Below are 26,588 nucleotides of genomic sequence, written 5' to 3'. Positions count from 1 at the left end.
CCTATTGGCCTGCTCCTTTCTTGCCAGAGCATCCTCCACCCTCCTGGTGTGCTCTAACAAGTTCTGGTGTTCTTTTTGGAGGTCACCCAGTCCCTGGAGGGCCAGGTGATTTTCTTCCATTTTCCTTTTTAAGTGGCAGACTTCCTGGCCTAAGGTATCCCTTTCCTGACTAAGAGCCTGCATCTGTGCCGCCAGGTCGTCCCTTTGCCTTTGGAAGGCACCAACTTTCTGGTGCTCCTGGTCAAACTCTGCCTGGGTATCCAGGTCTTTCAAAATCAGTTTATTGCTCTCTGCCTTCTCCCCGAGCAGGGACATGCCGAGCAGGGCATGTCCCTGCTCGGCACATGCCCTATTGAAATCTAATTGTTGCTCCAGCTTTTTCTGGCTCTGCAGTAGGGAGTCCAAACCTTCTTGGTACTCCTTCTGCAAGGCCATAAATCTGGTATCCTGGTCCGCCTTTTCCTGTTGCAGCACATCCATATCCTCCTTTATTTTAGTGATGTACTGTCTGCTGTCCTTTTCTGACTCCTGGATCCTGAGCAGCCTCTGCTCAGAAGAGTCCAGATCAGATTGGGCCTTCTCTAACGCCATCTGTTGCCTATTTGCCAGATCTTGGCCTTCAGCACATTTGTCCTGTATGGCTCCCATATATAGATACAAATATGCCGCTATCCTGGCAATCTTATTATGTTCATCTTTGCCTTTAGGGGCCATATATAGTTCACTCAGGGCCACATGTAGGGGACCCTGATCTCCCCATATATCTGACCCTGTTTCAGTGACCTGTTGCGCGATTGCCTGCAACCAGACCGTTTGGTCCTGATGAGTCCACTCACCTCTCACAAATAGCTTATGTAAGAAGTGCTCTCTGGCTATTTTGATGTCTACCAGTGTCGTCATTCTGGAATTTGAGTTCCTTCCTGACTTACAGAAGTTTGTATTTTACAGACCGTTTCCTTAGAGCGTTCCTTTGAGGAGTGCTTTACAGCGTAACACAGCGTGGTGATCCGACCGGATGTATGTATCTTGTCAGTTAGCACACTGTATTAATCTGCACAAGTGATAGATCTAATCCAGAATCCCCGGCTACGAGCCCCCAATTTGTAAGAGGATTTAATTCAACACTACAGCTAAATCAATGCCTAGTCTGGAATACTGAATGGAAACCCTTATTGATATATCTTTATGTCCAGTTCATGAGTTCTGGATGACTACCCCTATATAACACCCCTCTCTTAGAATCCCCCTGACCCCACTGAGCCAAGAAGTAGTTCTGCTTTGCAAGTTTAAAAGGTTTATTTGAGAAATAAAACAAAATATAGATACCACGCTTTTATAATAAATTAATAATCGATATCGCCCTTATAAATATAATGTTAATCAACAATGGGTAATCTGACACTAGCTCACTTCTTTATAATCAATGAGGAGTTAGTATAGGATGGATAAAGTAGCAAAAATACTTTTATGATTTCAAGGGAAAAGCAACAAGGCATAAAATGCAGTACAGAAATACTTGATATGATTTTAGCAAAAGATAAGATAATCACTTTTTCTCTGGAAATTCACCCCCCTCCCCTATGCAATGTAAGAAATGGAAGGAGATGGAAGTAACACACACAGTTCTCAGGAATGCAATCAAATACAATACGAAATTCAATTCCCACCCCAGCAAGCTTAGAGAAAACCGGTATGAGTTTTAAAACACAGGCCCAAGTGCTTTGAATGTGGTGGCAATGAAGTGAGAAATATGATTTTAATTCCCTTTAGGAGGTTCAGGGTGAGTGAGAGATACATGGGATGAGCTCAGGCCCACTTTAGCAATGATTCAGGGATGGTTATTAAGAGGCAAACGAATTTTTAGCACAGGAAAGCAAAAAGCTGCTATCTTTTTACAGGTAAAGAAATCAGGCCAAATCGCAAATCGCGGCAAAATTCGCGAGTGCTTGAATCGCGATTATGGCAAAAGTATAAGGAGTAGCAAGTCGGTTCTAGGTTCGTCAGACAGCTGAGATTCTAAATTTCGTTCCTAGCCCAAACGGTTCCAGAGATACGGACGATTAAATAAAGGTAGTTTTTCGGATTTAAAGTAAAACTCAAAATGACAGGTGACAGCTTGCAGCTGCAGAATTGACAGGTGACAGTTGTGCAGCTTTAAAAATGACAGATGATACGATTTCTAGGAGGCAGTTCTACTTAGGTTAAAATAGTTTGGATTAGATTATTTTAACTAAGAGATTGGTTCTGCACAGTTCTGCTAGGTACTCACAATATAAATTTGAAATAGGCCTCGCCACAGATCTGGTCAGGTTTTGGACTGACTCCGGTTCTGGTCTCGGCACTTCACAGTGATCTGGGTCAGCTCTCTGGTTCTGCTCACAGCGGTCTGGGTCACTCTGGATCTCTGGTCTGGTCTCTGGCAATTGTTCTTGGCAAAATAATTCACACAGCTCACCCGGCTTTGGAATAGTTGCAAATGATTTTAAGGATGCTGAGGCCAGCTGAGAAGAGTTCTCAGTTTGTGGGTTTAGGCCTTTGCTTTAAGTTCTGAAGTAAAGTTCTGGTCTTTGGAGATTGATGGATTTGAAGTCTGGATCTCTGGATGAGAAGTCGTCGGTCAGCATGCTCCGCAGCAAATGGAATTGAATGTCTCTACCTTTCCCAGCAGTCTCTTTTTATGTGTTTTGAAAATGGGTGTGTGCCTGGGCCCAGCTAAGCCTGTCCCTCTCTACTTGTCATTGGCCCAATTCTCCCCTCTCCCATGATTGGGGGAAGGAAATGGATTGTCAGCATGATGAAGTCTGTTTATGGGTCAGAGGATCCTCCCCTGGTCAGTTTGCCCACAAATCTATATTTGATTCAAATACATCCTTCCCAGATATACAATTTGTTGAAATTACATGTGCACATTATATATTCCTTATGGTCCATGCTTGTCCGCCTCTGATCTTCCTGGGGGCTTGCATTCAAAAATGACAACATTTTGCGCTTTTTAGCTGGTTTTGCAATATCGGACATTTACCCAAAATTACACACATGTGCGCAAGTAGTATGGACATTAATTGATGAAGTGTCAGATTTTTAACATGCAGACATTTGGAGTGAGACCCTATTTTCCGCTAGCAACCCCCCAGAATACACCACAGGGTCCTAACGCCTCTCAAAATGTTCACAGAAAAATCACAAAAATAATGATATTACTTATATAATTCTAACACGTCCGCACTATGAGTTATCTATCTTTTTAAAATTATGCTCTGGTCAAAAAGGGGTATGGCTTCCCACATCACAGGGTGGAATAACTGGTTTATCCACTTCCCCCAAGCTCAGCTGCTAGCAGAGGCACTGCCCCTCCCAGTTTCCCCTAAGAGGAAGCCACTTTACGGCCCCCCAATATAACATTTGCCTGAGTCCAGGACAGGCCTTTGTTCAACTCCCTGTAGTCCCCAGCTGCCACTCCCCTTTCAATCAACAGGGCCATGTGACCTCAGGATGCAGCCAGGCCTGGCAGGGAACACAGCTGTTGATCCAGTTTCAACTCCTGTCGGGGGTAGTTGTCAGACAGAATCCAGTTTTATTAAGCCAGGTTTCAGCTAATTGTCAATTTTTGTTCCCAGTTTAAATCACTTACACTTTTTACATATACATTAAATAATTACTTCCTTCAAGTCATTTCAGAATATAGTTTTACATTGTATCCACCTCTTAGCAAGTCTTTCCTTGGTCTGGTTTTGTTTCATTTGTTCAGTTTTACACAAAAGTCTGGTGGTTTTAAAACGCCGGCTTTCTGATAGTGGTGAGTACTGGTAATACAACCATTTTTGGGATTAAGAAAATGAATTCCCCACAGTTCTGAGTTGCTTTTTTTGGCAATCAGCATTGCCATTCCCAATGGTTTCAGGCTACTGTGTGTGTAGCCAACTGGTGGTTTTAGGCAGTGCCCTCCTGTGCGCACAACATAGGCAAAAATGGGTGGCAGCCTATTCTTCATGTTTTCCCTGTGCACTCTCTGGGGAGTTCTGGCCATCATGATGTTTTCCATGCCATTACTGCACAGTTTTATTGTAGGGCTTGGATGCATGGGTAAAAACATCCCACAGTATTAGTACCAATACTATCATTGGTCACTAGGATCTGCCGAAAATGCAAAAGATATAGTTTTCCTGCCACATCCCGCTGTAAATGCTTAGTCATGACACGAGGCTTTGTTGGACCTTATTTATTTTTGCAGTTCATGTATCACACTGCTTTCTTTGTCAGTGGGTCTTACTGCTCTACATGCTCAGTATTAATACACAGTATCCATATGTTGTGAGATGGAGGAGAGTATTCTCACCCTAGTATCCCTGCTCGCTTCACAATGTCCAGAGATTTAGGGCCAAATCATATATTGGGCGGGATCCCGGCTGGGATACCACCCAACTTTATTTGCATTCGCGCCCACCCGTTTGGTGGTATTACTGCCGGATCACGGGTTGGGCAATAACTGTTACTCCCCATTCCTCACGGTAATACTGCCAGCGGTAATTGCACTGAAAATTGACAATTTACACCCAGCTCTGAGCTGGGGGTAAACACACTGTATTGGGCGGTACAGTAAATGCGGCAGTAACCCTGTTAATGCCACATTTAAGTACTACCGACGAACTTGTGATGGGGCCATTAATGTAGTTTACAGGTTGCAGTGCTAAGAACAATTTGAGTGCTTCCCATTCTAGCAATCGTGCTTCTTTGGGGGTTGGTCACCATAACCAGCATAACTGCCTGTTCCCAATACAGAGGAATGTTAGGACTGTGTAAAACCCCCACTGTTTTTAACCCCCCATGTAAATGAGGTTGTGAGGTGTTTTGAGAGCGTATTGCAGGGATCAGACCACATGTGGCCCGTAATGACCTTTTGTAACTAACCTTTGGAGTATTACCCGGGGATGTGGGATTGAAACCAGTTTTGTTAAATCATACATTTTCAAGCAAATTGGATCAATTGTATTGGTCAAATCTACCAGGTACAAGCTCAACAAACAGACCCTCAGTGGTTCAGAAATCCAACCCACTCTAGTCGGTTGGGCCATCCTAACAAGCATTGCCTTATTAGCCTACAGGCCCATCAGGGCCTGCTTTTCTACACAGTCTAGTAGGACTTGCTGCTTAAAACCAGTGTTTTGGCAAGGATGCAAGGATACGCCAAGGATTAATCAGCTGAAAACTACCTGTAGTACCTGACCGTGGCCATTGCTTAGATTGGATTTGGAATCAATGTATCAATTGCTGTGAGGGATTATGGTGGGGTGCTAGAGTAAGCTAATAAAGAGGGCACTGGGGAACCTCCAAGTGTTTGGATTATTTTAGTGGTGGCACAAGTCTTTAACTAAGTGAAACCGCTTCAATGTTTTTAAAAACAATCTTTTCTCTTTAATGCTGGTTGTTGCTTTTTTGATTGCTGTATAGAATCCAATAAAGATTGATTAAAATGTGAGCACAAACTTGAAATATTTGATTGCCCATCAATAACTTCACTGACTGTTTTGTGTTTCCTTAGGCCTACCTAAGAGCCATCGATGTCAGGATCCTTCAGCAGCTGGTAGCCGTCAACGAAGGGATTGAGGCTGTCAAGTGGATCATGGAGGAGAAAGGGACCCTCACAAGTAGATGTAGCAGCCTGACGAGTAGCCAGTACAGTTTGGTTGAAAGCCAGGAGACATCCAGGCGTGGGAGCTGGAGCAGCCTACAAGATCCCAACGAGAGGCTGGACAGCATCTCTATTGGAAGTTACTTGGACACTCTTGCTGATGATATGGACGAATATTGCCATAGCACCTCGGAGTCGTTGATGTCGTCAACGCCGAATCGTCAAGAATGGGACACAATAGAGAAAGAGAGAACTAGTTCGCGAATGCAAGGGGCAACTAATACCAAGCCAGAAAAGGTGGTGATGGGCCATAACTTCCACAGACCAGATAGCCTGGCTCAGACATCCAAGGACATCAAACCAATGGAAACGACCAAAGTGAAAAAGCCGGACCCGCCACAAACACCCATAGCAAACGGTTTCCTAAGCAAGCCAACACCCTGCCTAGAGCATGGTGCTGATACTAAGTTACCTGCAGCCAGAAAGGTAGGCATTGTCAGTCCCCAAGCAAAGCCCTACAAAAATGGCAAAGTTGACTTTGAGAAATGCAACCCCAACAGTGGTAAACTGCACCTTGAATATGATGCCCACTGGCGCTGGGTGCAGTCCCAAGATGACGTGACTTTCTTGTAGCTGAAGCAAAGATGCCAGTGCTCAAGTCCATCTGTTTCTGCAAGGCAGTAATTGCTGCCCATTCTTCCTGTCTTGGCAGAACCCTTAATATCTACTCGCTAGAGTGACTGACTGAATGCCACTGACCCAGGTGATGGTAAAACTAAGCATGTCAGATGGTCGATCTTTGTTTTGAGGATGAGTGTTGTGGAGACCAGGATACTGACCAAGAACACCAGCCTGATGGATTATTCTTTCAAGGACTGCAAAGAAAAAACAAAAACATTCTGCTGAACCAGTGAGGTTTGGTCCCCTGACACTTTCTAATGCCGCATTATTGTGCGAACCACAATGTCAATGTATTGAGAAGTGCGTCATGTGCAACAAACCGAAACTAATTCCTCAGGTAATGCGGAGGAGGGCAGGATGGTGTCTGACTTCTTAGTTTAGGTACGGCTACCCTTGTAAAATTATAAAAAAGCAATAATATATGCCGTCCTATTGAGATAGGATTCTAATACAGAGTTCCCACTTAAGTTGTTCTACATGTTCGTAATATTCACTCACCAGAAGGAGAAAGAGGTTTGACAATTGGGGAGGTGCCTTCATGTCCTATAGAGCTGGAGAGCTGTTAGGAAAACGAATGATTTGAAGTAAATGGCCGAAAGAGGCTGATAGTGATGAAAGATGAGTTTCAATCAACGATAAAAGATTATGGGCCTCATTACATGGAAGGCGGTAACCATGGCGCTACTAGCGCCATGGTTGCTGCCGGTAATTTACTGAACCCGCCATGGTGAATGGCGGAATTACCGCCCAATTCCAAGGTTGGCGGGGCGGTAATTCCCCATTCACCATTGGCCCTTCCCCATTCCCATTTGAGCCCCCACAGGGGAAGGCGGCAATTACGGTACCACAAATTGCGGTACCGTAATTGCCTCCAAGGTCCCTTTGCTGGTCCCGTCCTTAATGGCTGGTAAAGGCAGCCGTTAAGGTAGGGACCAGCAAAGGGACCTCGTAGTAGGGCGGTAAGGGATTACCGGCACCGGTGCCCTTACCGGTGCCGGTAATCCCTTACCGCCATCCGTGTAATGAGGCCCTATGACACTAACTACCTTAGAGTTTCTTCTAAGCCAGCCATGGAATAGAGTGGGCTTGAATGATTGCTCATAAAGAAGTGTAGCTTGGTGGAGTTTTCAGGAGTCAGGGTCACAGTTTAGCACGAGTAGTTAAAACACACACTATATCTTTTGTGGGTTGCCTCAATAACTGTCGAACATTTGGAAAGATTCTTTACCTTCCTAAACTTTGAGTGGGTAAACAATCCTTTGGGAAGCTGCTCTCCGTTCTATTGGGCATGGTATCTACGTGAGGAGCTTAATCACAGCCACTGTACAAACGTTCCTACACCCAAGGAAATGCAATAGTGAGTGGCAATAGGAACAGTCACAAACAACCAGATGACGATTTGAGATATAGGAAATGATGATAATCACACAAATACGTAAATATAATCACAGGGTTGATTACAGTTTAATCGGGCATGAACCTCTTTATGAATTAATTAAATATCTTTTATTAGTACCTGGAGGGGGTAAATGAGCTTGTAACAAGAAAGCTCATTGGCCCTCTCTGATTCGTTACCAGCCCGGTTTGTCCGGCTGGTCCCTCCGCATCCTGGTCGCTATGGAAAGGGAGAAGGGAATGCGTGTAGTCCCTTCACCCCGTTCCATTGTGACCATTTTGTTTGTTTAGTCTTTTCTATATTTTTAATGGCTGTCATGGAAAGAGATAAGGGACTACGTGTAGTCCCTTAATCACACAAATATCAAAGAACGTAACCTCATGGCACACAACATAAAATGACCACCACAAATAAATATCCTTAATTACAGTCACTCTCTTCGTGACAGCCACCGCTACAATTCAGCCATGCTTCAACAGCATATCAGCATGCAGACATCGTACAGTATCTAACACAATTAATTGGATGTGATTTTGACTAGTGAAATGCGATGACAAGTGACACTGCTCTGGAGTTAGTCAATTCGTATTTGTAACCCCCCCTATCTCTTCCTCAACCCCCCTCCCCCCACCCAGGTTTGAGACATTGGTCTCCCTGTGTTTAAGCACTAGCCTTCATATGTACCAGCTTTCTGGACAGTGAGGATTGGAATGATCTGATAGGACTAAAAGGCTTTGCTCAATGCATCACACAAAGTGGGCCAGCAGCCATGTTGTCATTCTATAAAATGGGCAATACCTTAAGCTTAATCTGATGTGCAATAGGGAGACTGTTTCGACTTCCCCTGTGTTGTGTGCAATGTGCAATAACTCTCTTCTCGAACCTCTGCAGTTCATGAAGGATTTTCACTGCGCGGCCCGTGTACATACTGCTGCAGTACCTATGCCTTGAGAGTGCCGGCACATCGACCAGAGTGGCTCCGTAGATGTGACTAAGCAAAGGGAAATCAGGCCATGATGGTAATTGGCACTTTTTGCAGTAGAACTGACCTGTGCCTTAAAAGAAAGAGCACTGTGGACAGGAACTTCAGGCTATGAACAACCCCCGCAGGCGCTGATAGATTTAGGCCAGGTAAAGGGGCGAACATTCACTACATCCCCTTGGCCCGTCAAAAGGACCTTTGACTTCCCTGCAGAAAGATACACAGAAGGCCTCCAATCATCTCTGAACTTGTCAGCAACTAACCTGTCAATGGGCTCATCTGCCCATAGGAACGGGGTCTGCCATTGTCATGGTGACAGAATTGAGCCTTCTGTAGTCCACACAAAAGCAGACTTTAGTCTTCCCACTATTGTACTTACATATTCATAACATGAACAATTCCTACATGCCGATGCCAGTCAGTCTGCTTAAAGTTGTACTCCAGCACTCCTCTGAAATGTTTGGGGCCAAAAGTTCCATCATACCGCAAAAGCCGAAATATTGATTTTATCATTGGGCCTCATTACACGGATGACGGTGAATCATGGCGCTATTAGCGCCATGGTTCATGCCCGTAAAATACCGGCACTGCCTTGGTGGAAAGGGGAATTACCGCCCTATTCCAAGGTTGGCGGGGCGGTAATTCCCCCTTCCACCAATCCCCTTCCCCATTCCCATTTTTGCCCCATAGTGCTCTATGGGAATGGGTGAAGGCGCTAATTACGGTACCGCAAATTGCGGTACCGTAATTAGCTCCCTGGTCCCTTTGCGGGTTGGTTTTTAACTCCTGCAAAAAGCAGGCGTTAAATTCCCCAACCCGCAAAGGGACCTCGTAGTAAGGCGGTAAGGATTTACCGGCATCCGTGTAATGAGGCCCATTGTCTTCTGATAAGCTGCATTGCTGCACACCACATCAAAGCGCAGATGGGGGGGTGGAAGGACAGATAGGGTTGGGGGCCGATTATGACTCACATGCAGGAGCATTCAAGGTAGAGATAGTTCGTAGAATACAAAAAGAAGAAACACATAAAATAATAAAATACACGATTGAATGCAGGGTCAACACAGTGAAGGTGGGGCTTGGGCCGCATGAGCCCAGTGGTGCACATGCTTTGGTCATATGTAGTGCCTAGTGACAGTCTGTAATCGGAGCATTTGGAAAAGTCCAGGTGAGGTTGGTGTAATTCTTCTTCTGCTACTGGAAGGCAGAGCAGATACGAAATACGACTTCCTCCTGGACCTTACTACTGCTCATGGCCGCTTAGGACCCTATCAAACTGCAGGCTACTTGCCCAACATTGGCACACTGCTCCCTATCACTAACTGAAACATAATTTCCCTTTATCTGCACACATGGTGAATCTCAGGGTGTTGTTATTGCACAAGCCTGTACCAAGAAAAGGCTAATGGCAATAATCACTGGAACTTGGGCCATTCATTGCTGGTCTTGCAAGCAGTCATGCCTGTTGCTCACGGTGAGCAGACGCCAGATGGGTCTGTCCGCTAGTCAGATTCCTGTCTTTCTCAGGTGCAATGGACTAAGGCCTCTGCTGGGCAACAACAAAACGTGTGGAGCACTGTGTTGCCCTCCCTCTTCTCTGGACTCCTGCCTTCTTCCAGAAGCGGCAAGGTCATAGGTGGCGAATTGCCCCATCATTGACAAGACAACAGAGGTGAAAGTGGGGAGGGGTCCTAAGGACCTTCTAAAATGTGGGTCTATATTTTTCTTTTCAAATCGCCAGACTCCATTTTGAAGCAACATGCCTGAGACACTGCAGCGTGGTACGTGACTGTTGATTCAGGAAACTCAGTCACTGGGCGGTGTTTGGTCTTCTTTTATATTTTGCCATGTGTCTGTTGTGTTTGCGACAGTAGGTGGGCGTGGTATTTCCCAGAGCGATCTTAACCCTAATGCACCGCTTTCCGTTAGCAGGTGACGTTAACTCATTATTTGTGCCTTTGGCTGGCTTCAGTATTTTTTTTTATGTTGTCATCCTCTATATTAATCACTCCATTTCGTTGGGGTACCTTTGCATGCTTTACTTCGCTCACACTTTCTTCAGGGCATTGATGGTTGTTCAGGGCATGTACAGCATCCTTTTCAAAGGGTCAATATAGCATTGTTCTTCTAGTTAGATATGTGCTCAACAGTGGATATTACTGGTCTATTCATGATTTTGATTACCATGCAGACATGGCATGTTCTGATTAGTAGGCCATATCCACCTGGTAATTGAAACCAGATTGTCTCGTTTTGCAGCAGTGTGGGATGTTCTGTGGGTTTCAAATGGGTATTTCTCCACTGTATCTATTTGATAGGCGCTGTGTGTTTATGTGTTTCCCATAAAACCAGGATATTGCAAGTAGCTAATGTGACGCGGTCCAAATTCTTGAACCTGAGATCATTACAACAATGACCTTACCTGCCTCTACATTCAATTACCAGGCAGTGGTTGTTGAAGGGATTGTTGGCGTGGACTGGGTGCTGGTCACATGCTTTTTCTTTGGCTTACCCAAGTATTGCTAACTTCAAATGAGGATATTTGTTCAATTCCTATTACTTTCTGGGAGCACGCATCCTGGCCAGATTTCGCCTGTTCATCAGAGCTGCCACCTGCAAAAGACAGCCATGGATTCCAGACTTTACGTGTTCTCCATAAAGCAGAAGAGTAGTATTGCATAATTGGATTGACTTCCCAAAAAATTGACTGATGTTCTTGGATAGGTTTAGCTCAATCCACAAGGGACCAACTGCTGCACCTTTCCAAATGGTTGCATAAGTGACTCCATATATTTCATTCTTGGTGCAACCGCTTGGTTGGAATTACCTTGATGGGTGGAGAGCCGACGTTATCTGTTAAAATTGATTGAAACCAGTTGCAACAAATGGACTTTGTTCATTGGACTTTGGCTGCCAAGTCATACATACCAAGAGAATTCTCTTCTGCTTGAATAGCAATATCATTTGATATAGACAACATTATAACCCATGTGTCTAGATCCAGTGGAAATTATGTGGAACTGGTCAACTGCAATTTTCACCTCAGTTGACATAGTGTTCTCTTTTCCAAACCTTTTATTATACTTTTGAAAGGGTTTTGTGGCTGTCATTTCTCTGCTTGTCACTTACTTTGTTTTCATGAACGGACTATACCTTGACTGAGGTGCTTAGGAATTTAGTTTCCACACTAAGCCCCCCGCCCCCGCCCCGGCCCCGCCCACACACCCATCTCCATCATTCACCAGGCATAAAGCAGTTTTATGCACTTTGCAGAATGGCGCAACACGCGCAGAACGACTCCCACATTTTGGAAGAAAGGGAATTTGTTGGATGCTCACCGGAAGAGCTTTGTGTCTTCTCCAAAAAAACTAGTGCTTGGGAAGTTAACCACAGGGCTTCACATTCCTTTTATCACTATATGGTATGTGTTGTGGCCAACTCTGAGAAGCGAACCTCTGTTGGAACGAAATCTTGGAGGTCAATGAATTGAATAAAGAGCCTTCCATGGACCATCGCCTAAAACTGTCTTGTGTCTCTCAATCTGTTTTGCTTGACAGTTCCTTGTGATTTGAGTTCTTCTTTTTCTTGTTGCACAGCCCTGTTTAGTTTTGTCAATGGCTTACAGAGCATAAAGGATGACAATAAAACTATATGGTACAAAGAGGAATTCCCGCATTAAGCTACCGATTATGATTATGGAACAGAGACCGGTGTAGGCAAATACTTTAGATTAAAATGTATTTGCGGCCACATGTTGACCACAGCAACATTATATACTATTGTCTCAATTACATAGGTAATGATGTCAAGTGTGTATGTAATGCTTCATGCCATATTACTACTATGCGCTACACTCAACAGGGATTATTGTTAGAATGAATAGTACTCCATGTATCACCCATGTGAATGCAGCCTTCAAGATATGATGTAAGATGCATTCCAGCCTATTGGTATAACAGCCTAACCATTTAAAGGTACACATGTCCAATTGTGGGGTTGCAGAAAATGTTGACAAACATTGATATCCTTAAAATAGATCATGTGTCCTGGTTCCTGAACATGAGCAACACACTGGAACCACACATGTTCTCCTCTCTTAAGTCTCCCGTTCTGCTTTCCTTGCTTTTTTGTGCCTTTTGTGAGGTTCATCTCTTTTTTCCCCTTTGTGGCCGTGGTGCTCCATCACCGTGTCATGCTCCTCGCGCCTTGAAACACTTTTGTATAGGCGCGTTACAAATGCCATATCATATCATATCTTGGCCCTCAACAGACTTTTGTTTTCAGATGGTGTGTCTGGAGAATGGCAATCCGCTTCTGGCATGCAGATTCTTGCCTGCTTTTGCACTGCAAAGACATTAAACATGGATCAATGCTATGGCGTGCACATGTTTATTATTATTTTTTTTGTAATTTCCAGCTGTTCTTTTAACCATCTTTTTACTGATATATATTATGTACCTAATTGTTGCCTTCGCAGGGTCTAGCATGAGACTGGCCAATGTGTCTCAGGATTCTGAAAAAGAAGCCCTGCTGTTCCAGTGCTTACAGGCTTTCAAGGTTTCCCCAGGGGGCAGAATGTTCTACTGTGCATGGCTTGAAAATACAAGATCTCAACAGCTCCTGTACTTTACTATTTATGCAAAAGAAATCTCCCACATAATGCCATTCAGCAACCTTTGTTCAGGCCTCAAACTTCCCTTTGACTCCGCAACCTCCAAGCATGGGGGCTGCAAGCGGGTACCAGCGCCTCAACATCCATCATCTAAATTATGGAAAGACTTGTGTCATGATCAGAGCACTCTGCCTGCATTCATTTCTAACAATTCCCACAAAAAACGACTTTTGCGTCTTTGTTATGATGCAAATTGGCGAATGGAATAAAATAAGGTACAATATAGAAGTACTTCTCAAACTAGTTTGTGGAAACATTGCATTGCCAGTCTTTTCAGTGATTTTATGTTTTTGGAATCGCTTGGTTGACCTGGGCAGGCTGCCATCTCCTGGAAAGTCCAAAAGCATGTCCCATAACCCTGAAGCGAACTTTGCAGCTCCCAAAAGGCATTGGTGCGTGTGAGTGAATTAATCAAGAGGTAAGGCTGCAAAATAATGCATCTCAGGCGAGCCAAGTCAAACAGGCACACTCACTTAAGGAGAACACTTCAGGAGGCCCCTTGTCCATTATAAGGCCTGTGTGCTGTTTTGTGGGGAAGTGATTGGAGTATGCCTACACTGAGGGATATTCAGGCTGGTGGCCTTCTTGCACTGCCCGGGTGTGTTCAACCAATGCAAAATCGAACAGGAGAGCACAAGTTCTTCTGCTTACCTACTCCCTAGGCCTGAACAGACAGAGTCAGGTTCTAGATAGGGAAGGCCGGGTGGAACTCGGGCTCTGTTAAATCCCGGGTGGGTTTTGGTCTGTAGATCCTCTGGCATCGAGGCTCTGGATCCACTTGCCTGAACGTTTTTCAGACCCGCTAGGTGCTTTACGGGTCTGGTTATAGTGTTGTGGGATTGGATTTCTTTTTGGTGTGAGGATTGATATTGATATTTTATTTCTGTCGCGCTCATACACAGGTCATTCAGAGCGCGACAAGGCAAGGGAGGGGAACAGGGGAAAACAAAACAGCAATCTTACTGGGCCCAGTGACATTCAGAACATGCAAGCGCATGGGAGGGAGGGGAAAAGTGCGAGGAAGGGGGAGTAATGGAAAGTGTAGAGCAAAAGGAGAACAGAATACATGAATAAATAATAAAAGCAGGGAAAAATGGTAGTGCAAGTGCTGAGTTTAAGGCAGCAGACAGGGTAGGTCAGATAAGTGCAGGAAGAAAAAGAAGGAGGGGGGGCTGTATGGGTACAGATACAGACCCCAGTGCAAGGCCCCAGAAAGCCTTGGGGATAATGCAGAGGGTTTTGAATTTAATCCTTGCATCCACTGGAGTGATTTCAGAGCTAGAGAGATGCGATCCCAGGGCTTGAGGCCAAGGACACGTCTCAAAGTCCTGTTCTGGATTAGTTGCAGAGGGCGGAGAGTAGAGGCAGGTAGATTTAGAAAGAGGCTGTTACAGTAGTCCAACCTAGAGATAACAAGAGCTTGGGAGACGGCGAGCTTCTTGGAGACGGAGTGGAAGGGCAGAGTACCTCTGAGGAGGTGCAGTAGGAAGTTTGAATTTTTAGAGACATCAAAGATGTGGGCGCTGAAGGAGAGTGTAGAATCAAGGATGACCCCGATGTTCTTAGCCTTGTAGGTGGGGGTAGGAGGAGGGCCAGGTGAGGCCAGCCAGAGAGTAAGGGAAAGGATGGAGAAGGTGTGCTAATGAGGAGGATCTCAGTCTTGTTGGCATTCAGACAAAGATCATTGGCAAACACCAATCTTGAATGGCAGTAAGGCAATCAGAGATGAGAGATGGAGAGGAGGTGGCCGAGGGCAGCCTGAAGATGAGTTGAGTGTCATCAGCGTAGCACTGCAATTTTGAGCAGAAAATGGCAATGCAGTGGGCGAGAGCTGCCAGGTATTGGTTGATAAGCCAGGGCGAGAGGAGTGACCATTGGGGAACCCCACAGGTAGAGAGGGAGACAGATGATAGGAATGAGCCCAATATGACCTGGGAGGGTCGATCAGAGAGGACAGATGTCAGCCAGACCAGAGCCTGATCGGTGATACTCAGGTTATCACAGACACGGTTGAGCAGGATGATATGGTTGACCATGTCAAAGGCAGAAGAGAGGATAGAGGGAATGTTAGAATCAAGGTTGGAGAGCAGATCTTCACGGATGTTCAGGAGAGCTGTTTCTGTGCTTCTGGAAGCTCTGAAGTCAGACTGGTGGTCATGGAGACAGCCAACAGAGTTGGAATGCAGGTTAAGCTGGGAGATGCCCAACATTTCCAGGAGTTTGCCCAGAAAGGGAGTAATGGAAATTGGGCGATAGATAGCTGGACAGGAAGGACAGCTGTGGATTTCTTGAGAAGAGGATGCACAAGGGAGTGCTTCAGAGGTGAGGGGAAGGATCCTGAGGCAAAAGAGTGGTTGCAGAAATCGGCAAGGGCCAGAGCGAGGGTGTCAATGTGGTCCTTGATGGATTTAGAGGAACAGGGATGAACCTGTTTTGATGAGGCTTTCATAGATCGGACGTGTCTAGCGACCTCATTAGGGGAGAAAAGAGGAAAGGATGAGAAGGGGGTGCGGGGTGGATGAAGGATGGTCAGCATGCACAGACTGAGAGGGTAGAGGAGAGGGAGTGGAGAAGAGGGTGGACAGGATGTCCTGGGTTTTTGAGATAAAGTGAGAGGCAAGGGCATTGCAAAGAGCCTGGGAGGCAAGAGCAGGGATATGATATGATGTATGACATGACATTTATAATGTGCCTATACACAAGTGTTTCAAGGCGCGACGAGGCAAGGGAAGGGAAACAGAAGGAAGACAGACAGCGATCCTATTAGGCCAGGTGACAATGAGATCGCGCAAGTGCAGGGGAGGGGGGAGGGGAAAGTGCAAGGAGAAAGGGAAGGAGGCAGTGCAGTACATTGGATGGCAGTAAAATAAAGACAATAAATGAAAAGTACAGCCAGCAGGTGGAAAGTGCAAGGGTAAGTGCAGACATCACATGTCAAGTGCTAGTAGGGGCTATAGGGATACAGAAACAGTCACCAGGTGCATGGTTGCCAGGGGGGCAGTGCAGGTGTGCAACTGGCGGAGAGGGACCTGGACCCGAGATCAGAGGGTGGCCAGGTAACCAGTGCAGTTTCAGATTCAGCCAAGAGATTAGCAGGGGAAAGGAGGAGAGAAAGCAGAAGCAAAGAGGAAGGTGCTTACGGAACCAGAGATGATTCTCCTCAAGTTTCAGAGAGGCAGGGAGGCTATTCCGGAGGCAGGCCCCGGCAGAAGAAAGAGATCTACCACCAACTCGCTGCTTGGAGAAGCGACTAACCCTGAGGGAGTTGGAGGCGGATGAGCGAAGAGCTCGGAAGGAAGATATTTAGGAAGAGAGAGTTGAATGTATTGAGGTCCCAGGCCCCCGAAGGCCTTGTGTACAATGCATAGTGTTTTGAACTTAATCCTCGCTGCCACTGGGAGCCAGTGCAGAGATTTCTGTCCTGGAGAGATCCGATCCCTTGGCTTGAGGCCAAGGACAAGTCTCAAAGTCCTGTTTTGGATGAGTTGCAGGGGGCGGAGAGTGGAGGCAGGCAGATGTAGGAAGAGGCTGTTGCAGTAGTCCAACCTAGAGAGAACCAGAGCTCTGGAGACAGTGAGCTTCTGGGGGAAGGAGAGGAAAGTAAGAATACCTCTGAGGAGGTGCAGCTGGTAGTGTGACTTCTTATAGACGGCGGAGATGTGAGGAGAGAAGGAAAGTGTGGAGTCGAAGATGACACCAAGGTTTTTAGCCTCACAGGTGGGAGCAGGAAGAGGGCCAAAAGAAGCCGGCCAGAGAGTGACCGGAAAGGAGGTAGCAGGTTTGCCGATGAGTAGGATCTCGGTCTTACTGGCATTAAAGCAGAGATCATTGGCGGCACACCACTCCTGGATGGCAGACAGGCAGTCAGAGATGAGAGAAGGAGAAGAGGTGGCTGAGGGGAGCCTGAAAATGGGCTGAGTGTCATCCGCATAGCACTGAAAGTTGGGGCAGAGAGTGGCAATGCGGTGGGCAAGAAGTGCCAGAAGTTGAACAGCCAGGGAGCGAGGTTAGGCCCCTGGGGAACACCACGGGTAGAGAAAGAGAAAGAGGAGAGGAAGGACCCAAGTTGGCCCTGGGAGGGTCGATCAGAGAGGAAGGAGGGTAGCTAAGCCAGGGCCTGATCGGTGATACCAGGGTTATCACGGAGAGGGTTGAGCAGGATTGCATGGTTGACCGTGTCAAAGGCAGAAGAGAGATCGAGTAAGATGAGGACACAGGGGGTGATGGAATCGAGGTTGGAGAGCAGGTCTTCGCAGATGTTCAGGAGAGCAGTTTCCATGCTCCTGGAAGCTCTGAAGCCAGACTGTAGGTCATGGAGACAGCCAACAGATTCAGAGTTAAGATTAAGCTGGGAGATGGGCAGTTTTTCCAGGAGTTTGGCCAAGAAAGGAGTGATGGAGATTGGCCGATAGTTAGCCGGGGAGGAAGGGTCAGCAGAGGGTTTCTTAAGAAGGGGTTGCTCAAGGGAGTGCTTCAGGGGGTGGGGAAGACTCCAGCGGAGAAAGAGTGGTTGAAGAAATCACCCAGAGCAGGAGCCACGGTATCAATGTGGACATTGATGGTTTTGGAGGAGCAGGGGTGAACCAGTATTGACGAGACTTTCATAGATCAGACTTGTCTAGCAACCTCATCAGAGGAAAAAAGGGGAAAGGCAGAGAAGGAGGGAGGAGAGGTGGCAGAAGAATGGCCAGGGGAAGAGCAGGGAGTAGACGGAGGAGGAGGAGAGGAAGAAATAAATTTGAATGACATAATGTATGTCGAAAAAAAAGGTCGGAATTTTTTTTTTTCGAATTTCTATTTTTGCTTGTATTTGTTCAAAATGGGGGGTTCCCCCAACCTCCTCTTTTTTTTTTAAACCCCTTTTTTCTAATCGCAATAGCCAAAAAAAACATATAAATGAAGAAATATCACATTCGAAATTTTTTTTTTCGACATTTTTATTTTCGACATTATGACTGCCGACATTATGTTTTCGACTTTATGACTGCACACCGAGGACAGGATGTCCTGAGTTTTAGAGATGAAATGAGAAGCCAGGGCCGTGCAGAAGGCCTGGGAGGGGACGGGAGAGGTAGAGACTGCAGCAGGATTGGCCAGCACCTTGCAGATTTTAAAGAGTTTGGCTGACTTGTCAGATGCGGCTGAGACGCGGGCTTGGATGTGGGCTCTCTTCTTGGTGCGACAGAGGTCCGGTATTGCCTTTTGAGCAGGTGGCAGGCCAATTTGTCAGACGATGAACAAGAAGCCCTCCATTTCCTCTCAGCCGGCCTACACTTACGTTTAAGTGTAGCTAGGTCGGAGTCATTCCAGGAATTGCACTTGCTTTGGACTTCAAGCGGATTCTCATGACATCAAGAGTATCAGAAATAGAAGAGTAGAGAAGGGATAGGGCTGTGTCAGGGTGTGAGTCAGACAAAGGATGGGGTGGGGGGAGAAGGTGGCAGCGAAAGCCTCGACAGATGGGCCGGATGTCCGAGAAGGTAGGTGGCAGTGTTGGGGTAGGCTTGGCTTGGGGGAAGAGAGTGAGAGATGAGTAGCGGTACCCTGGAGATAGATGGGGCTGCAGATTTTATTCATACATCAATAATCAAGATGGCACAAATAGTTGGGCAAAGTTCGTCTGTTTTAATGTCAAATATATTAAACCTCGGAGTACAGCAAACATCAGCAATTGCTCGAAACTCTGACTCTTAACTACTTCATAAAAAACGTGGGCTTTTGTACCCAAAAGTGGTCATCACTGACGTGCTGACCTGCATCATTACCAACGTCATCCTACGTGGCAAACTAGAAAAACCTATCGGGTGGTTGGATTGGTTGTAAGCGAATAACTAAGCATAGGTTCTATATCTGTATGGAGTAACGGAAAGAGGTAATTGGATAGTTAACATCAGGTGGGGTGACTAACACATCCCTTCAAAATGGCCACTATAAACATCACTAAATATACGACATCCCATTGGCTACACATACTATATGACCCCCAACTACTTGATCCCCTACAATTGGTTATCTTCTAACCCCCGTCACTACTTTTCCTACCTACGTTAGCAGCACACAGACTGAACAACCAGGTGCGGATAAGCTCGCCCTGATACCAGCTTCCCACCAATTAAAATATCATCCATCATCACTCCAATGGTCCAGTGTCAATTAGTGCTTTGAAGTTGGCATTGAGTTTGTACTGTTATCTGAGAATTTTTAAAGAGTATGGGCACTAGCTGGCTTCCGTGCGAAGGTGTGATCATCTTGCTCGTCCAACTTCCTTCCATCACGTGACTGGACACCACAAAATTGAGCCTTTTTTCGTGTATTTGATTTTATGCTTCAATAGTCCTCTGACGTCTTTTGTTTTTGCTTGACCTCTCTGAACAGGAGCTTCTGTTCTTTCACGTTAATTGTATCCAATGTCAGCCAATTCCAGTTTCATAAGACCACGGCTTTCTTGGATCAGTGAACTCCTTAGCTGCACTTTTATTCTTTTTAATTCAATTGCTTTTCTCAACTGCAACACTGAAATGTGGCCTTCTCGCCTTTGTCCAGTACTGCTTATATACGTAGCGGAAACATTTATTCTTTATTTGTCCATATGTATCTATTGAGGTATATATGTATATATTGGCGCTTGCTGCAGTCTAATCTATTTAAAAGCATGTGGCTAGCTTCATGATTGCTTTGCTGCTTGCGTTTCATTGCAATTGTACATGTTTAAACTATCTAAGTATTTTTATCAGGTCTGCGGCATAAGTCTCTTCATCTTGATCCCAAGATGTCACTTATCCTTGGCATCTTCTTGTAACTTATAAATCGTCTGCCTCTCTGGTCCGGTTATCTTTCTGTATAGGTGTCGATTCAACTTTGTATGACATCACCATTCATCCTTGTCATTTAGTTTCATTGCTTCTTCAGGAATCTCGTTCAAATGGCCATCGTATTGTCTTGAATGCAGGTATGGTTTCCTCAATGGGTACTTTACCTCCCATATTCTCTTAGGTATAGGTATTCTTTTGGGTACTGCACAGAGACCATGCTCTTCTCTTTGCTGGTTTAATTGTTCAGTATACGTCACATACTTTGGTTCATACGTTTCAGATAATGTAGGCGGGGCAGTTGGTGTGGGGGTACTTGGTTCCTCCTCTACAACCTTGACTAGACAGTCCCTTTTATTATTGGGTAATAATTGGATTTTCGCTGTGGTGCAACCAACTAACGATTCACGACCTTGCAGAGATAAGCCTACTGTTTCGTCCACATTCCCAAAATTGGACAAGGAGGTCTTATAAATTCACTTGTATTCCAATTTTTTCAGATCCCTTCTGGTGTACTAGAGGTGTGAGGTTGATTGATGGTTTAGAAACCGATATTCATCCCTAGACTACTGATGCCCTGGAAGTTGATTTGTTCCAAAGTGCACTTACCTCTACAAGCTCTCCCGAGTTCCTCCATCACGGGGTTGTAAGGAAGGCATGGTATCAAACAGTAAGATAGACACAAGTGATCACAGTTCTAGGGTGTTTATTTGAACTTCAATTGGGTTTGAAAAATACCTATCTAATCCTACATCTAAAGATGGGAGCAAGCTACACTACGTCCATCAAAAAATAATAACGCCGTCCTAGCCGAGTCTGTCAAAATAAAAGGACCTATATTAATACACCTATTGCCAATCCTTACTACTAAATACAAATAGTGTGAGAAACAATGTTATGCAAAAGAAAAGTGTTCAAGAAATTATATGTCAGGGTATTCAAGCCGTTGGCTTCCCTTGCCCACATTTTTAAGCACGCGTCAAGGCAGCATACTCGTGCTTAGCACACTCTCTGCCTTCTCTAGCACAAGGATGAAGTTCAAAACTCCAACATCAGGGCCTTCTTTGCCAAAATCCCTTTGCCATTCAAAGTATCTTATCTCAGAGGGCCTGATGCAACATGACAAGCATTAAAGCTCAGTTTGTCTTAGAATTTCACATATACAACTTCTCAGGTGATTAACTGTTCACCCTGGATCCCCCTCTGCCCGCTCAGACCCACTTTAACACAGAACCTTCAATTGGTCTGCCTCTGCCGGGCTCTGACCAAATGTATCTACTTTCCAAACTTTCTCTCTTTCATCCAAATCAAAGACTTTTGACTGTGCGCAGGATTTTGCTCTACCCGTTGCATGACCACTTCGATTCACAATCACTCGTTCTCTTCTTCATATAAACCTTTCTCACTTTCACTTTTGCCACTTCTTAGCTGGATACCTTACAGAGACCTTCGATTGAGCACCCATGCAGTGTTGGACCAGTCTGTCAAAGGTATTGTATTTTGCCGCAGATTGCGGTACCGTAATTAGCTCCCTGGTCCCTGGTCCCTTTGCGGGTTGGTTTTTAACACCTGCAAAAAGCAGGCGTTAAATTCCCCAACCCGCAAAGGGACCTCGTAGTAAGGCGGTAAGGATTTACCGGTACCGGTAAAATACCGGTACCGGTAAACCCTTACCGCCATCCGTGTAATGAGGCCCATTGTCTTCTTAAAAGCTGCATTGCTGCACACCACATCAAAGCGCAGATGGGAGGGGAGGGTGGAAGGACAGATAGGGTTGGGGGCCGATTATGACTCACATGCAGGAGCATTCCAGGTAGAGATATTTCATAGAATCCAAAAAGAAGAAACACATAAAATAATAAAATACACGATTGAATGCAGGGTCAACACAGTGAAGGTGGGGATTGGGCCGCACGAGCCCAGTGGTGCACATGCTTTGGTCATATGTAGTGCCAAGTGACAGTCTGTAATCGGAGCATTTGGAAAAGTCCAGGTGAGGTTGGTGTAATTCTTCTTCTGCTACTGGAAGGCAGAGCAGATACGAAATACGACTTCCTCCTGGACCTTACTACTGCTCATGGCCGCTTAGGACCCTATCAAACTGCAGGCTACTTGCCCAACATTGGCACACTGCTCCCTATCACTAACTGAAACATAATTTCCCTTTATCTGAACACATGGTGAATCTCAGGGTGTTGTTATTGCACAAGCCTGTACCAAGAAAAGGCTAATGGCAATAATCACTGGAACCTGGGCCATTCATTGCTGGTCTTGCAAGCAGTCGTGCCTGATGCTCACGGTGAGCAGACGCCAGATGGGTCTGTCCGCTAGTCAGATTCCCGTCTTTCTCAGGTGCAAGGGACTAAGGCCTCTGCTGGGTCACAACAAAACGTGTGGAGCACTGTGTTGCCCTCCCTCTTCTCTGGACTCCTGCCTTCTTCCAGAAGCGGCAAGGTCATAGGTGGCGAATTGCCCCATCATTGACAAGACAACAGAGGTGAAAGTGGGGAGGGGTCCTAAGGACCTTCTAAAATGTGGGTCTATATTTTTCTTTTCAAATCGCCAGACTCCATTTTGAAGCAACATGCCTGAGACACTGGAGCGTGGTACGTGACTGTTGATTCAGGAAACTCAGTCACTGGGCGGTGTTTGGTCTTCTTTTATATTTTGCCATGTGTCTGTTGTGTTTGCGACAGTAGGTGGGCGTGGTATTTCCCAGAGCGATCTTAACCCTAATGCACCGCTTTCCGTTGTCATCCTCTATATTAATCACTCCATTTCGTTGGGGTACCTTTGCATGCTTTACTTCGCTCACACTTTCTTCAGGGCATTGATGGTTGTTCAGGGCATGTACAGCATCCTTTTCAAAGGGTCAATATAGCATTGTTCTTCTAGTTAGATATGTGCTCAACAGTGGATATTACTGGTTTATTCATGATTTTGATTACCATGCAGACATGGCATGTTCTGATTAGTAGGCCATATCCACCTGGTAATTGAAACCAGATTGTCTCGTTTTGCAGCAGTGTGGGACGTTCTGTGGGTTTCAAATGGGTATTTCTCCACTGTATCTATTTGATAGGCGCTGTGTGTTTATGTGTTTCCCATAAAACCAGGATATTGCAAGTAGCTAATGTGACGCGGTCCAAATTCTTGAACCTGAGATCATTACAACAATGACCTTACCTGCCTCTACATTCAATTACCAGGCAGTGGTTGTTGAAGGGATTGTTGGCGTGGACTGGGTGCTGGTCACATGCTTTTTCTTTGGCTTACCCAAGTATTGCTAACTTCAAATGAGGATATTTGTTCAATTCCTATTACTTTCTGGGAGCACGCATCCTGGCCAGATTTCGCCTGTTCATCAGAGCTGCCACCTGCAAAAGACAGCCATGGATTCAAGACTGTACGTGTTCTCCATAAAGCAGAAGAGTAGTATTGCATAATTGATTGACTTCCCAAAAAATTGACTGATGTTCTTGGATAGGTTTACCTCAATCCACAAGGGAACAACTGCTGCACCTTTCCAAATGGTTGCATAAGTGACTTCATATATTTCATTCTTGGTGGAACCGCTTGGTTGGAATTACCTTGATGGGTGGAGAGCCGACGTTATCTGTTAAAATTGATTGAAACCAGTTGCAACAAATGGACATTGTTCATTGGACTTTGGCTGCCAAGTCATACATACCAAGAGAATTCTCTTCTGCTTGAATAGTAATATCATTTGATATAGACAACATTATAACCCATGTGTCTGGATCCAGTGGAAATTATGTGGAACTGGTCAACTGCAATTTTCACCTCAGTTGACATAGTGTTCTCTTTTCCAAACCTTTTATTATACTTTTGAAAGGGTTTTGTGGCTGTCATTTCTCTGCTTGTCACTTACTTTGTTTTCATGAACGGACTATACCTTGACTGAGGTGCTTAGGAATTTAGTTTCCACACTAAGCCCCCCGCCCCCACCCCGGCCCCGCCCACACGCCCATCTCCATCATTCACCAGGCATAAAGCAGTTTTATGCACTTTGCAGAATGGCGCAACACGCGCAGAACGACTCCCACATTTTGGAAGAAAGGGAATTTGTTGGATGCTCACCGGAAGAGCTTTGTGGCTTCTCCAAAAAAACTAGTGCTTGGGAAGTTAACCACAGGGCTTCACATTCCTTTTATCACTATATGGTATGTGTTGTGGCCAACTCTGAGAAGCGAACCTGTGTTGGAACGAAATCTTGGAGGTTAATGAATTGAATAAAGAGCCTTCCATGGACCATCGCCTAAAACTGTCTTGTGTCTCTCATTCTGTTTTGCTTGACAGTTCCTTGTGATTTGAGTTCTTCTTTTTCTTGTTGCACAGCCCTGTTTAGTTTTGTCAATGGCTTACAGAGCATAAAGGATGACAATAAAACTATATGGTACAAAGAGGAATTCCCGCATTAAGCTACTGATTATGATTATGGAACAGAGACCGATGTAGGCAAATACTTTAGATTAAAATGTATTTGCGGCCACATGTTGACCACAGCAACATTATATACTATTGTCTCAATTACATAGGTAATGATGTCAAGTGTGTATGTAATGCTTCATGCCATATTACTACTATGCGCTACACTCAACAGGGATTATTGTTAGAATGAATAGTACTCCATGTATCACCCATGTGAATTCAGCCTGCAAGATATGATGTAAGATGCATTCCAGCTATTGGTATAACAGCCTAACCATTTAAAGGTACACATGTCCAATTGTGGGGTTGCAGAAAATGTTGACAAACATTGATATCCTTAAAATAGATCATGTGTCCTGGTTCCTGAACATGAGCAACACACTGGAACCACACATGTTCTCCTCTCTTAAGTCTCCCGTTCTGCTTTCCTTGCTTTTTTGTGCCTTTTGTGAGGTTAATCTCTTTTTTCCCCCTTGTGGCCGTGGTGCTCCATCACCCTGTCATGCTCCTCGCGCCTTGATACACTTGTGTATAGGCGCGTTACAAATGCCATATCATATCATATCTTGGCCCTCAACAGACTTTTGTTTTCAGATGGTGTGTCTGGAGAATGGCAATCCGCTTCTGGCATGCTGATTCTTGCCTGCTTTTGCACTGCAAAGACATTAAACATGGATCAATGCTATGGCGTGCACATGTTTATTATTATTTTTTTTGTAATTTCCAGCTGTTCTTTTAACCATCTTTTTACTGATATATATTATGTACCTAATTGTTGCCTTCGCAGGGTCTAGCATGAGACTGGCCAATGTGTCTCAGGATTCTGAAAAAGAAGCCCTGCTGTTCCAGTGCTTACAGGCTTTCAAGGTTTCCCCAGGGGGCAGAATGTTCTACTGTGCATGGCTTGAAAATACAAGATCTCAACAGCTCCTGTACTTTACTATTTATGCAAAAGAAATCTCCCACATAATGCCATTCAGCAACCTTTGTTCAGGCCTCAAACTTCCCTTTGACTCCGCAACCTCCAAGCATGGGGGCTGCAAGCGGGTACCAGCGCCTCAACATCCATCATCTAAATTATGGAAAGACTTGTGTCATGATCAGAGCACTCTGCCTGCATTCATTTCTAACAATTCCCACAAAAAACGACTTTTGCGTCTTTGTTATGATGCAAATTGGCGAATGGAATAAAATAAGGTACAATATAGAAGTACTTCTCAAACTAGTTTGTGGAAACATTGCATTGCCAGTCTTTTCAGTGATTTTATGTTTTTGGAATCGCTTGGTTGACCTGGGCAGGCTGCCATCTCCTGGAAAGTCCAAAAGCATGTCCCATAACCCTGAAGCGAACTTTGCAGCTCCCAAAAGGCATTGGTGCGTGTGAGTGAATTAATCAAGAGGTAAGGCTGCAAAATAATGCATCTCAGGCGAGCCAAGTCAAACAGACACACTCACTTAAGGAGAACACGTCAGGAGGCCCCTTGTCCATTATAAGGCCTGTGTGCTGTTTTGTGGGGAAGTGATTGGAGTATGCCTACACTGAGGGATATTCAGGCTGGTGGCCTTCTTGCACTGCCCGGGTGTGTTCAACCAATGCAAAATCGAACAGGAGAGCACAAGTTCTTCTGCTTACCTACTCCCTAGGCCTGAACAGACAGAGTCAGGTTCTAGATAGGGAAGGCCGGGTGGAACTCGGGCTCTGTTAAATCCCGGGTGGGTTTTGGTCTGTAGATCCTCTGGCATCGAGGCTCTGGATCCACTTGCCTGAACGTTTTTCAGACCCGCTAGGTGCTTTACGGGTCTGGTTATAGTGTTGTGGGATTGGATTTCTTTTTGGTGTGAGGATTGATATTGATATTTTATTTCTGTCGCGCTCATACACAGGTCATTCAGAGCGCGACAAGGCAAGGGAGGGGAACAGGGGAAAACAAAACAGCAATCTTACTGGGCCCAGTGACACTCAGAAC

At 45.3% G+C, this 26,588-nt stretch overlaps 1 protein-coding gene across 1 annotated transcript in view; it reads left to right on the top strand.

Moving 5' to 3' along the window:
- The window catches only part of LURAP1 (leucine rich adaptor protein 1), a 167,908-nt gene extending 142,077 nt beyond the window's left edge, over positions 1-25,831 (top strand). The window contains exon 2 of the mRNA XM_069642285.1: positions 5,540-25,831. Within this exon, the coding sequence (XP_069498386.1) occupies positions 5,540-6,262 (723 nt within the window). The 3' untranslated portion in view covers positions 6,263-25,831. The remainder of the gene's footprint in view (positions 1-5,539) is intronic.
- The last annotated feature ends 757 nt before the right edge of the window (positions 25,832-26,588 follow it).

The sequence above is a fragment of the Ambystoma mexicanum genome, chromosome 1q (genome assembly GCF_040938575.1).
Source record: "Ambystoma mexicanum isolate Mex_15411 chromosome 1q, UKY_AmexF1_1, whole genome shotgun sequence".
Classification (NCBI taxonomy): domain Eukaryota; kingdom Metazoa; phylum Chordata; class Amphibia; order Caudata; family Ambystomatidae; genus Ambystoma; species Ambystoma mexicanum.
Note: the sequence above shows the minus strand (reverse complement) of the source record. Positions and strands in the feature narration are given on the sequence as shown.